The 13,504-nt window shown below is 37.3% G+C and overlaps 1 protein-coding gene across 1 annotated transcript in view; it reads left to right on the top strand.

Moving 5' to 3' along the window:
* The window catches only part of LOC110295227 (transmembrane protease serine 11D), a 64,503-nt gene extending 51,341 nt beyond the window's left edge, over positions 1–13,162 (top strand). Inside the window, exons 8-10 of the mRNA XM_021163708.2 lie at positions 4,598–4,857; positions 7,095–7,237; positions 10,218–13,162. Coding sequence (XP_021019367.1) covers positions 4,598–4,857; positions 7,095–7,237; positions 10,218–10,379 — 565 coding nt within the window. The 3' untranslated portion in view covers positions 10,380–13,162. The remainder of the gene's footprint in view (positions 1–4,597; positions 4,858–7,094; positions 7,238–10,217) is intronic.
* The last annotated feature ends 342 nt before the right edge of the window (positions 13,163–13,504 follow it).

Below are 13,504 nucleotides of genomic sequence, written 5' to 3'. Positions count from 1 at the left end.
ATATTTATTGACTTTAGGAGTTCTCTAGTGGAATTTTTGGGGTCACTTATATACACTATCATATCATCTAGAAATAATGATATTTTGACTGTTGGTAGCCTTTTTGTCTTATTGACAGTGTCTTTTGCCTTATAGAAGCTTTGCAATTTTATGAGGTCCCACTTGTCAATTCTTGATCTTACAGCACAAGCCATTGCTGCTCTGTTTAGGAATTTTTCCCCTGTGCCCATATCTTTTGTATCTCCTTGATCTCCTTTTGATTTCGAATTGCTCTGGCTAGAACTTCAAGTACTATACTGAATAGGTAGGGAGAAAGTGGGCAGCCTTGTCTAGTCCCTGATTTTAGTGGGATTGCTCCGAGTTTCTCTCCATTTAGTTTGATGTTCACTGTATATTGCTTTTATTATGTTTAGGTATAGGCCTTGAATTCCTGATCTTTCTAATACTTTTATCATGAATGGGTGTTGGATCTTGTCAAATGCTTTTTCCGCATCTAACGAGATGATCATGTGGTTTTTGTCTTTGAGTTTGTTTATATAGTGGATTACGTTGATGGATTTCCATATATTAAACCATCCCTGCTTCCCTGGGATGAAGCCTACTTGGTCATGATGGATGATAATTTTGATGTGCTCTTGGATTCGGTTTGTGAGGATTTTATTGAATATTTTTGCATCGATATTCATAAGGGATATTGGTCTGAAGTACTCTTTCTTTGTTGGATCTTTGTGTGATTTAGGAATCAGAGTAATTGTGGCTTCATAGAATGAATTGTGTAGAGTAACTTCTGTTTCTGTCTTGTGAAATAGTTTGAGAAGAGTTGGAATTAGGTCTTCTTTAAAAGTATAATAGAACTGTGCACTAAACCCAACTGTTCCTGGGCTTTTTTTGGTTCAGAGACTATTGATGACTGCTTCTATTTCTTTAGTGGAAATGGGACTGTTTAGATCATTAATCTGATCCTGATTTAACTTTGGTACCTGGTATCTGTCTAGGAAGTTGTCCATTTCATCCAGGTTTTCTAGTTTTGTTGAGTATAGCGTTTTGTAGTAGGATCTGATGATGTATTGGATTTCCTCGGGTTCTGTTGTTATGTTTCCCTTTTTCATTTTTGCTTTTGTTAATTAGGATACTGTCCCTGTGCCCTCTAGTTAGTCTGGCTAAAGGTTTATCTATCTTGTTGATTTTCTCAAAGAACCAGCTCCTCCTTTGGTTGATTCTTTGAATAGTTCTTTTTGTTTCCACTTGGTTGATTTCAGCCCTGAGTTTGATTATTTCCTGCAGTCTAGTCCTCTTGGGTGAATTTGCTTCCTTTAGTTCTAGAGCTTCTAGGTGTGCTCTCAGGCTGCTAGTGTATGCTCTCTTTTGTTTCTTTTTGGAGGCACTTAGAGCTATGAGTTTTCCTCTTAGGACTGCCTTCATTGTGTCCCATAAGTTTGGGTATGATGTGGCTTCATTTTCATTAAACTCTAAAAAGTCTTTAATTTCTTTCTTTATTTCATCCTTGACCAAGGAATCATTGAGTAGAGTATTGTTCAGTTTCCATGTGAATGTTGACTTTCTATTATTTATGTTATTATTGAAGATCAGCCTTAGTCCGTGGTGATCAGATAGGATGCATGGGATAATTTCAATATTTTTGTATCTGTTGAGGCCTGTTTTGTGACCAATTATATGGTCAATTTTGGAGGAGGTACCATGTCAGCTGAGAAGAAGGTATATCCTTTTCTTTTAGGATAAAATGTTCTGTAGATATATATTAAATCCATTTGTTTCATAACTTGTGTTAGTGTCCATGTGTCTCTGTTTAGTTTCTATTTCCAGGATCTGTCCATTGGTGAGAGTGGGGTATTGAAGTCTCCCACTATTATTGTGTGAGGTGCAATGTATGCTTTGAGCTTTACTAAAGTTTCTTTAATGAATGTGGCCGCCCTTGTATTTGGAGCATAGATATTCAGAATTGAGAGTTCATCTTGGTAGGTTTTACCTTTGATGAGTATGAAGTGCCCCTCCTTGTCTTCTTGATAACATTGGGTAGGAAGTCAATTTTATTCGATATTAGAATGGCTACTCCAGCTTGTTTCTTCAGACCATTTGCTTGGAAAATTGTTTTGCAGCCTTTTACTCTGAGGTAGTGTCTGTCCTTTTCCCTGAGGTGGGTTTCCTGGAAGCAACAAAACGTTGGGTCCTCTTTTTGTAGCCAGACTACTATTCTATGTCTTTTTATTGGAGAATTGAGTCCACTGATGTTGAGAGATATTAAAGAAAACTAATTGTTGCTTCCTGTTATTTTGGTTGTTAAAGTTGGGATTCTGTTCTTGCAGCTGTTTTCTTTTAGATTTGTTGAAGAATTACTTTCTTGCTTTTTCTAGGGTGTAGTTTCTGTCCTTGTGTTGGTGTTTTCCCTTTATTAGCCTTTGAAAGGCTGAATTCATGGAAAGATATTGTGTGAATTTGGTTTTATCATGGAATACTTTTGTTTCTCCATTTATGATAATTGAGAGTTTTCCCATGAATAATAGCCTGGGCTGGCATTTGTGTTCTCTTAGGGTCTTCATAACATCTGTCCAGGATCTTCTGGCTTTCATAGTCTCTGTTTCTATTATAGTAGATATTGGTGGAAGGTTACCCTCCATGGTCCTGGTACAGTAGGCCCATAATGGGTATGTATTGTGTGTTTTGGATCAGCATCTCTGTATGGTTCAGGATCCCCATGACTGATGAAGGCAAGCAGAGAGGTTAGGGGAGAATTAAAGTTCCCCTGGGATAGCAGATTGCTCAGGACAGCTTGGGGTGCCACATAGGACTCAGTGAGTAGGAAAGGTGGGTGCAGGAAGGGAAGCTAACCTATATGGCTTAGGAACCACAGGTCTGATGGGTGGAGAGGTGGTGGGAGAATGAAAGTTCCCCTGGGATAGAAGGCTGCTCAGGCATCTCCCTGTCTTGGATCCTACTTCCAACTGCCACAGTTCTACTCAATAGCCCTACTGGGCCTAATATATTTGAAATAGTTCTAAATATTCACATACCTATTAAAACTATAGAGTTATTTTAGGTATAAATGCTTTTAATTTATGATGACAGCAGTAGGTATATGTTTTGTATTGTTCTTTATGGTTTTCACCTAATCATGGGAATTCCCATCTGTTTAAACTGCTTCTGCACAAGAGTCCATTATACACAGCCATCATATTTATTTCATATTACTAGGTTGCAGTAATTTCCCACAGGAGTCCATTATACACAGCCATCATATTTATTTCATCTTACTAGGTTGCAGTAATTTCCCACTGTCAAAAAGAACACATGCCCCAACATACACAAGTACATACACGCAAAGGAATACTATCTTTCTATAAATCTTTAGACTTTTTTTGATATGTACTCAGAAGTAGATATGCAACTTGATAAATATAGTATAAAGCTTTCTAAATGTTTAGTTGAATTAGTAATGCAAGAGAACCAACTTCCTCCTAACTGTCATTTGGTAATGGGCTTATGCTTAGTTTTTGTCATTCTTATTAATATATATGAGGTGTTCATTGGTGTAATTTCTTTTACTTGTTAGCCAGTGTGTTTGAACATCTCTTATATTTAAGAAGTGTGTAGGCCTCACTTTCCATGAATTTTCTATTAATATTCCATGCCATTCTACAATGACTTCCTCCTCTGATTACTATTTGTGTAGACATTACAGTTAGGCTTCAAAGCTTGTAGGCATTACCTGGGAGTCAAGGTGGTATAACGTATGCAGTTGGGATGCAGAGACAAAAGGATCTGGAGTTCAAGATAACCCTCAGCCGTCTAACAAGTTCTAAGCAAAACTGGGCTATGTGAGACTATCTCAAAATTCAAATAATAAGCATTATCAATACTTTCTTGTGGTTTCAAATTTACCAGATAAACTTGTATGTATTGTACTTAATTTTGATTTACTAAAACTTTTCTACTTTTTAACCTTACATGTGTCTGTTTAGGGTGTACCTAAAACACTCTATAGTCCCAAGTTACAATACTAATTTCCTACATTTGTATGTTAGAAAATTATCTCTCTATAAATATGTCTATATTTGCATGCACATACACACTATATATACATATGCATTTACATATATACTACTATTTGAATATATCTTTCTTCTCAAAACAACAACAACAATCAAAGCAAACAAGTTAAAATAGAAAAGATAATTACTTCAGAATCCTTTGTTACATGGACAGGAATATCAAGGAAGGAGAAGAAACAATAACATTCCCCTTTACTAGTTGTCATTAACATGTTAGAATACACTCACTGGGAAAGAAAAAAAGGTCAAGCAAATTATTAGTTGAAAATGTGTTTTTGAAAATCTTTTTTTCCTGTATATTTAGAATAAAATTGCTAGACTGCTAGTAAAGAATTCAATACAATTGTGGGATTACAGTTCAGGCAAACATTCATGGGATGTTGGTGGTAAATATAAAACACAGTATATTAAATTCTCAAAGAACTAATATTATTCAAATATGACCCAAAGTACAGCTATGTGAAGTGATGTTGAATTCCCTATTTAATAGCATGTTTTCATCTTTTTGCTTTATTTTATGTTGCTGTTAGCTATCCTAATCCTCAATATTGGACAGCCACCTTTGGGGTTTCCACAGTAAGTCCTAGGCTGAGAGTGAGAGTAAGGGCTATTTTTGCCCACGACGGGTACAGCTCCGTAACTCGTGACAATGACATCGCAGTTGTACAACTTGACAGATCTGTCGCCTTTTCCAGAAATATCCATAGGGTATGTCTCCCAGCAGCAACCCAAAATATCATCCCTGGTTCTGTCGCATATGTTACAGGATGGGGATCTCTCACATATGGAGGTAAGTAGTTCTGGGAAATGAAACAGTTTAACAACAGATCCTCTGTTATTTGTTTCTATGTAAATGTATTTATTTTGTTGTGTTTTGTTCTGTTTTGTTAACATAGGATCTCATTTTAATCCCGGCTAGCTTGGAATCCACTGTGTAGACCAGAATGGCCTCAAATTAATAATCCATCTTAAATAATAGGGATACAGGCTTATACCACTAAATCCAGCCTTGTCAGTTCTCAGATGAGGAAACAGCCTGAGGATAGCCTCTTGTACAGAACCATCTACATCCTGGCCAGACCTGCTCTAGCTACAACTGCTGCCTCAGCAATGTACAACCAGCAACCCTTAGAAACCATAAAGAATTCTAATATCATAACAGGGAAATGTGGAAGGAAGGAATGAAGAAAGTGTTGGGACCTGGAACTCAAGCCCAAGCACAAAGGAGATTTATCTGTCCCAGAGGAACAAAGAGGAGGAGATAAAGGAAAAGAGAGAAGGGGGAGGGGACATGTGAGGGGGAAAAGTACAAGGGAGAGGGAGGAGAGGGACAAAGAACTGCCTCTGGATAGAGAGGAGACAGAAGTGTCCTGTAGGCAAATGGCAGTTCATAAAGGTAAAAGGAGAAAAACCACATCTTGGGATTCATTGGTTAATTTAGATTGGGCAAAAGGGAGTTTTTGATTGTTGGGCTCCAATACTTTGATAGTGAACCTTGGTAGTCACCCTCAGGAGGAGGAAGTTGCTGAAAAAGAAAACGTAACTTGGTGGTTTACAAACATAATCTAATGGTTTTTAACAAGGGCCGGGGGTGGGGGAGAGATTGTAGAGAGGGCAAAGCCTGCCAGAGCCATGTGTGTCAGCGCTTAGGCTGGCTAGAACCCCTTCAATCAGTCCCTTATTAATACAGAAAGTCTATACTTTCTGTGAAGAAAAGGAGACTTAAGATTATGACCTGGAGTTTTAATAACCCTTAAGGTATGGCCTTTAAGTTATTCTGGTATAAAATGAGTCCTGCAGCCACAGCAAGAACTCCATGTATAGATATAAATTGATCATGTTCATTCATTGGATAAATAAAATTGGAATTAAAATAAACACAATTTAAAGGAAGAATTATGGTCAAGAAAAAAAATCACTCTATTAAGTGGAAAATGGAAAAGAAACATTAGCAGTTTCCTTGGACTATTGCAACCATGGTAAGACATTTAAAAAAAAAAGTCTTAATTGTCTCGTAAAATATTTCATTCTCTTCCTTTGAACCAAGTAACTTAAAATAATAGGTCAAGCTCATACCAATCATGGAAAATTGTGACAGTGCTCAGGGAGCACTGATAGCATAGATTCATTCTTTAACTTTAAAATCTGACTGATTTCTCTTTTGTTCCAAAACGTTCACTGATATGTAGTTTTCTAATCCAAAATCCATATGTGAACAGTTTAAATAGGGTAAGTCGATTTTAACATAAGTTAAAATTGTTGTTGTTGGGTTAGATTTGTTTGTTTATTTGGTTTCTTTGTTTTTCAACTTTCATTTTTTATTAGGTATTTATTTCATTTACATTTCCAATGCTATCCCAAAAGTCCCCCACACCCTTCCCCACCCACTCCCCCCCACCCACTCCCACTGCTTTCCACTGATGGCCGACTAGGCCATCTTCTGATACTGCAGCTAGAGACACGAGCTCCGGGGAGTACTGGTTAGTTCATATTGTTCCACCTATAGGGTTGCAGATCCCTTTAGCTCCTTGGGTACTTTCTCTAGCTCCTCCATTGGGGGCCCTGTGATCCATCCAATAGCTGACTGTGAGCATCCACTTCTGTGTTTGCTAGGCCAAACTAACAAACACCAACACTTCGGTGTTTGTCTTTTTGTGACAGATTCTCATTGGTAGCCCAGGTTGGCCTCAAATTTACTATATAACTAAAGCTGACCTTGACCTCCTCGTGATTCTATATTTACCTCCTACATATTGGGATTACAGTCATGTGTCACCACACCTAATAATTTATTAACTCTAAGAGAATAAAGGAAAATATATCACAAACTCAAAAAGAAAAGAAAATCTCATCTCCCTTCTCGCCTACAACAGTCTTGCTCAGATTTACTCTTCCGTGCATCTTCTGGTGCCATTCTTCAAAATATATAATGTTTAGGATATTCATGTTCATACTCAAATTTGGCATAGAGTCATTGAGTCATATTTTCTGAGGTCTGGTTCCTTTCTGTTTTTTTATACTAAATAGGCAACGCAGTCACAAATCTAAGGCAAGGAGAGGTCAGAATAATAAGTTCAGAGGAATGCAATACGCCAGCTGGTTATGGTGGAAGTGTCTTGCCAGGAATGCTGTGTGCTGGAGTGCGTTCAGGGGCCGTGGATGCATGCCAGGTAACAACATTATCTCTGTCAGCATTGAGAAGTTTATAAGCATTGTCAAACACATCACCCTGTGACAGGAGAAAAGATAACAACATTTACAACATACAATTCTTCTCCTCAAAAAAAAGAAAAAATGTATGCCCTTAATTTTAGAGATAAAATTCTATTTTAAATTTTATTTAGCACAAAAATACTAATTGTTAATTACTATGGATAGTCAAACCAATATAATGTAACATGGTAGATACAATTAATAATAAAGTATTGTATGTTTCAAAATTTCTAGGCCAGCCTGGTCTACAGAGTGAGTTCCAGGTGTGGTGGCACACGCCTTTAATCCCAGCACTTGGGAGGCAGAGGCAGGCAGATTTTTGAGTTCGAGGCCAGCCTGGTCTACAGAGTGAGTTCCAGGACAGTCAGGGCTATACAGAGAAACCCTGTCTCAGGAAAACAAAAAACAACAAAAAGATGTATACAATATTTTAATTAATTGAATTCCAAGATATCCTAAATTGTATAATAAGTAGAAAAGGAAAAGAGAGAAAAGAGATAGGGGAGGGGGGAAGGAGTGGGAAGAGGAAGGAATGGGAGGGAGGAGGAGGGAGGAGAGAGAAAAGGAAGAGGAAGGAGAACAGGAAAGAAAAAGAAAGAAATGGAAAAGCAATGAGCTTTTTCTAGCCTGTTAATTTTTAAATTAAATGTCCAAAAATCAAATAGTAAATGTACAATTATCTCCTTAGAGTAATGAGTATAAAATTTAATAGTAAAAGTTTAATTAAATCAATGACACTTAACAGATTCTATTCCTTTATCCGAAATGAAAGCAATGGAGTCATAAGAGCAAATAGTTCAAAAATTAAACATCATTATGAATATTCTAGTTTCTTCAGGAATCCACCACTATTCTTCTTGATGAACTGTATGCAGCATAAAGCTTATTCTCCCCATTCAGTGCTTTTAGCTTTAAATTTAGCCTGCATACTTTTGAAAAAGTGGCAGTATGTACAGAGTACTAGAACCCGAACCAGAAGTGGTTTCCCCAAATGATACATTTTTAACAATTTCAAACAATGAAAAGTAGAGATTTGGGTATCGATTATCAAGAGACTATTATTTATCTACTGGGATTTTTGTTCCCTTTATGTGAGAGGTTCCCACCTTCCATACAAACAATTTTCAAGTATCATGAAAGGTTTCTAAAGATCCCATCGGTTAGATAGTAACCCAGGCTGCCGACTTCACATCTACTGAAAAGATTGGTTACAACATCTTGAGGAGACAACAAACTAAAATGTTCTTTTCAGTCTTAGTCTTGCAAGCCCTCCATATCGGCTTCTTCATATACATAGTCTGCCCTTTCATTTCAGGCAGGTTCATGATGTCACTACCGTGAAATTTTCCCTGATCCACCCCGGGCCTCACTGACTGTACTCTAAACACACAGAACTTATGCCTCAAAATTAAAAAGAAAGATATAATAAGTGAATAATACTTTACATAAATGTTTACAAGATAAATTTCATACATTCTTTCAAAGATATATCTACTCTCACGTCTGGGTAACATTCTGTGTGTCAATACAACCAGATATTCCCTGATTCATCAGGTTGAGAAGAAAAAGAACGCAGGTTCAAAGGTCACACACTAGGCCGAGAAACTAACCCGACGTTATGTGGCCCTCAGAATTACCATTTGCTGCTCCATATTGGATAAGATACAATACAGAAAGCTTTGCCACTATAGTAAAAAAAAAAAAAAAATAGCATAAAACATAACAATGACACACTGAGGATTTTATGCACTGTGTATGTCTCATCCAAAGGAATGAGGCACCAGCCGCCCCATGCAGCACTTGCCAAGCGAGTTGGTGATTCTCGTACTGACCTTTCTCTCCATCTAAACCTTTAATTAAATAGGTATGGAAAACCTAACTACTATGAACCATCAGATGAATGGCTAACTTTTCTATACACACATTTGGTAATAATAGCTGGGTTTTATTAGTACTGACTATACACCAAACTCTGCCCAAAGTGCTTTGTGTGTTAAGTTTACTTAAACACATTTTTTAAATGCCATTTATTAATAAAAGTATTTCAGCGCAGATTTGTTAGAGAGTTCCCTGGAGTTCACATACCTGATAGGTAGAGGACTCGCGCTCAGGCTACCTAGCTCCGGAATTCACAGAATTAACCCATAGTACCGTATCCTCTAAAGGTACCTCTCTAATTGAATGATTACATGTATAAATGTTTCTAGGCAGTTATTGCTATTGGCTGGTAAATAACTCATAAGAAAGGCTCTACTTACTGTCATAAAAATTTCTTTTCAGTTATTCACAAAAAGAATAGAGGTGGGTGATTTACTGTACATCGGGTCTCATACCAGGTGGTAAAGAAAGGTTGGTAAGTGACATATGTAGAGACTCCTTCATTCAAAAGCAATTTCCTTAGCATCTTCTAGATGCTAGAAACCGAGGTTTCAGGCAGTGTTCAGAACAAGGATGCTTCCGTCCCTCATGGAATTTACTACAGGGCTGCTAACACAGACACTGGCCAAGTATCAAAATTAGTACAAGGAGTGCTAACACAAGGAGATCTGTCCAAGGGGAATAAGCACGACTTTTTAGAAGCAGCGATATAGACGCCACACCACATGCAATCACAGGAGGAATCCAATTGGGCCCGAAGCCAGAAGCACAAAGAAAAGAGGAAGTCACAGAAGCCTTCCGGGAGGGGAGGCCTGAGAAGACTAAGAAGCAGCAAGGAACTAACTGAAGGAAGACTCACTCACGAGCACTTTAGTCAACCTTACTTGTATACTTGAAGGGTTTCCGTCTTTTTTTTTTTTTTTTTTTTTTTCATGGCTTGGCATGTTTCAAGAAGACATATGCAGATATATTAGCTTGGACTTTCTCGACTGCCATAGAAATAGACGATTTCAAGTTTGCTTTTGCATTTAAATAAATCATTTGTTTTGTTCTCTTCAGGGTGATTCAGGTGGCCCACTTGTACAAGAAGACTCAAGGCGGCTTTGGTTTGTTGTGGGCGTTGTGAGCTGGGGATATCAGTGTGGCCTCCCAAATAAGCCAGGCGTGTATACTCGAGTGACAGCCTACCGCAACTGGATCAGACAGCAGACGGGAATCTAGTGCAACCGAGGAAAAAAACGTGCCGTGAGGTCTGTATCCGAGTGTGACTGACTCAGATGCCATGGCTTCACATTTCAACTGCAAAGGAAACTGGAAATGTCCCTTCTGAACCTCCCATTACATAAATATGGTTTAACTGTTTAGTATTTCTTTGTCGGTACAAATTTTTACTTTCTTGAGGAAAAAAAAAAACATGAACATGGCTAAGTAAGAAAAGAAATATGTAAGGCTAGTAACAGGAAGAAGTTTATTACATGGGTGGTCAGGTGTAGTAGTGAGAAGTCAGATACGTTAAGTCAGTAATTTACAGAAAATAATGTCAGGTAGTTCTAACGTTAAATATGTGAGGCCACAGAACAAATAGTGTTAGAACTGTAGCCATCCCAAGTATCTAACATTTGTTTTCAAGTGAAACTAAGAAACAGACTTACAAATAGTTTTAATGGTGAATTTTCATTTTAAATATTTTATCTACATAGAAAGGACATATCTCCTCCATGGAGAAGCTGAGGTGATGAATCCTCACAGCCTCTTCAGCTATATTTGCAACCACAGGATTTGTTGGAAAGAAATCCCTACTACCAACTTCCTATTGTTGGCATTATTTTTTAGAGTAACACGACGCACAATAGCAAAATTTAAGTAAAAAATTAAAAGTTAATGATGAAGAAGAAGTAAAGAGCTTGTTTGCAAAGACAAAAATTAAACAGATTAATATCAATAAATCTGGAGTCAGAAGGATCTCAGATTCATATTCTCTCTGTATCTCCTTGCGTGTCTCTGTGTGTCTCTCTCACATACACATACACACACATTCTCTCTGTGTATCTTTGTGTCTCTCTATCTCTCTGTCTTTCTCTGACACACACACACACACAAACAATCACCAAAAAATACAAATTAGATAGAATCAATTAAAATCTAATGCGAAGCCAGGCATGGTGGCACACACCTTTAACCCCAGCACTCAGGAGGCAGAGGCAAGGCGGATTTCTGAGTTCGAGGCCAACCTGGTCTACATAGTGAGTTCCAGGACAGCCAGGGCTATACAGAGAAACCCCCTGTCTCATAAAACCAAAAGAAAAAAGAAAAAATAATCTAATGTGACAACAATGTATATGACTTGATCACAAATGGTCCAAGTTTTTATTGGCACCCACTGTAGCTAAAGCTTGGTTGTGCATGGGCACCTGTGTGTCACAGCTTCTCTCTAAGAGCTATCTCCTTATACTTAGAGATAAGGGAAGTTAAAGGCATCACAATGAAAACCTTTTGCTCTTCATGAAGTAAAATTAAAATCAAATTCCTTTGACAGAGAAAGGTTTGAAAATGTAACCCACTCTTGGAAAGAAATATACACAAATCTATCTTGGGCACATTTTCTTTCAAATAAACTCTTTTATAATCTTTCCTGCCTAATTATTTATGGAAGTTGTGATTGCTGAAGGATGAGCTCAAACAACTTATTTTAATTGGTTGTCTAATAAGAGAACGTGTAGCCAGACTCACTCTAAAGGCTGGGTATGTCCCGCCACCTATAATCAAGCTCTGTAACTGAGGTAGCGTCCAGCTTGTCACGCCCTTGGTACATCCTGTGAAGACAGCATTAAACTGGTTATTCAGAGAAAAGCCTCAAGGGGAGGGTGTTTGTGCATGAGTGTACATGTTACTTGTATGTGAGTGCACATAAGCTGTCACATAACAGACATGCTTGTGTTTATTCCTATGTTAGAACTTACTTCAAAGGTAAGACTTACTTTACAGAGAATAAAGCAAAATTCTTAAAATATTAAGATGTTGCTTTGCAAAATATATTCATTTTATAAAGAGATTTTTTTTTAAACCAAGGGAACATATGCAGTCTGGTTGTCAAAGCTCCTTTCTCTCTCTATCTCTCCTTTCCCCCCTCTCTCTTCCTCCCTCCCTTTTTCTATCTTTTAGTTACCGATATATTACACCTTACAGAGACTTAAGTGACTTCATGAAACTAAATCTGAACTTTACAGAGACATGGTAATGCATAAATTCTTGCAGATCTTAAAAATTCATGCTGAGTTCTTAAAGAAATTTCTTAGGATCATAACTGAGTTACAAAATTATTAATGCTAAGAAAACTCAAATGCACCATATGTAGTCATACACATTAGCCAATTTTAACAATGGAGAAGTAAGTTTTTTATATTCAAACTAGGGTTAAAATAGTCAATATGATTAATAAAAAGATAAATAATCTAAGAAAGCTTAGAGTTAACAATTGACTATAAATTAAACTTAGTTTAAATTTCCATTTCATAGTTTAGCTTGTTCATTTAATAAGTGGATTGAGCCCTACCTCTGTCTTCTGTGGTCTCTCTGAGGCATGAATGAAATAAAGGCAAATAAGTGTTGCTCTTAAGGCAGTCAGGCAGCAGTGATGTACGTGTTCAGGCAGCAGTGATGTATGTGTTGTGCGATGTAATATAATTAGTAAAACAAAAAATAGCACATTTACTTTAAAAAAATAACAAAATAATTGGGAATACCTCAGAACCAGCAGAAAATATAATTATTCTATAACAAAATGAAAAATAAATCGTCAAGAGCATCAATATGCCACAAGCCATGACAATCACCCTCTGCTCTAGGGAAGGGGAACAGGTAACATCTTGAACCAGATCTATCCTTCACTATTCACTTCTATTTTCCTCATTTTCTAAAAATAAAATGATTCAGAACCCTGAATAGATTTTTATTTCTAAAAATAAAGTTTTACATTTACATTTAATAAAAAAATAAAAAATAAATTCTGAGCTGGAGAGACATACTAATGAATAAAGTGTTTGCTCTATCTGTATGGAGTCGTGAGTTCAATCCTAAGAACCCATATTAAAAAAACAACAAAAAACTGAATACTGTGTATGTGCCTGTAATGCTAGCACTGAAGAGGCAGGCGCAGGTGGCCTCTTCACCTAACTGAATTGATGAGTCCCAGTAAGAGATCCTGTCCCCAAACCACCAATATGGTCATCTCTGAAGAAACAGCACTCAAGCCTCCACGTGGATGCAAACATATTTGCATGTATACTCACACATACACAGGATCATTACACACAGACACACACGCGCACGCACACACACACACACAG

The sequence above is a fragment of the Mus caroli genome, unplaced genomic scaffold (assembly GCF_978045245.1).
Source record: "Mus caroli unplaced genomic scaffold, Mus_caroli_1 scaffold_4, whole genome shotgun sequence".
NCBI lineage: Eukaryota > Metazoa > Chordata > Mammalia > Rodentia > Muridae > Mus > Mus caroli.
The sequence above is the reverse complement of the archived record's forward strand: the minus strand, read 5'-3'. Positions and strand labels throughout refer to the sequence as shown.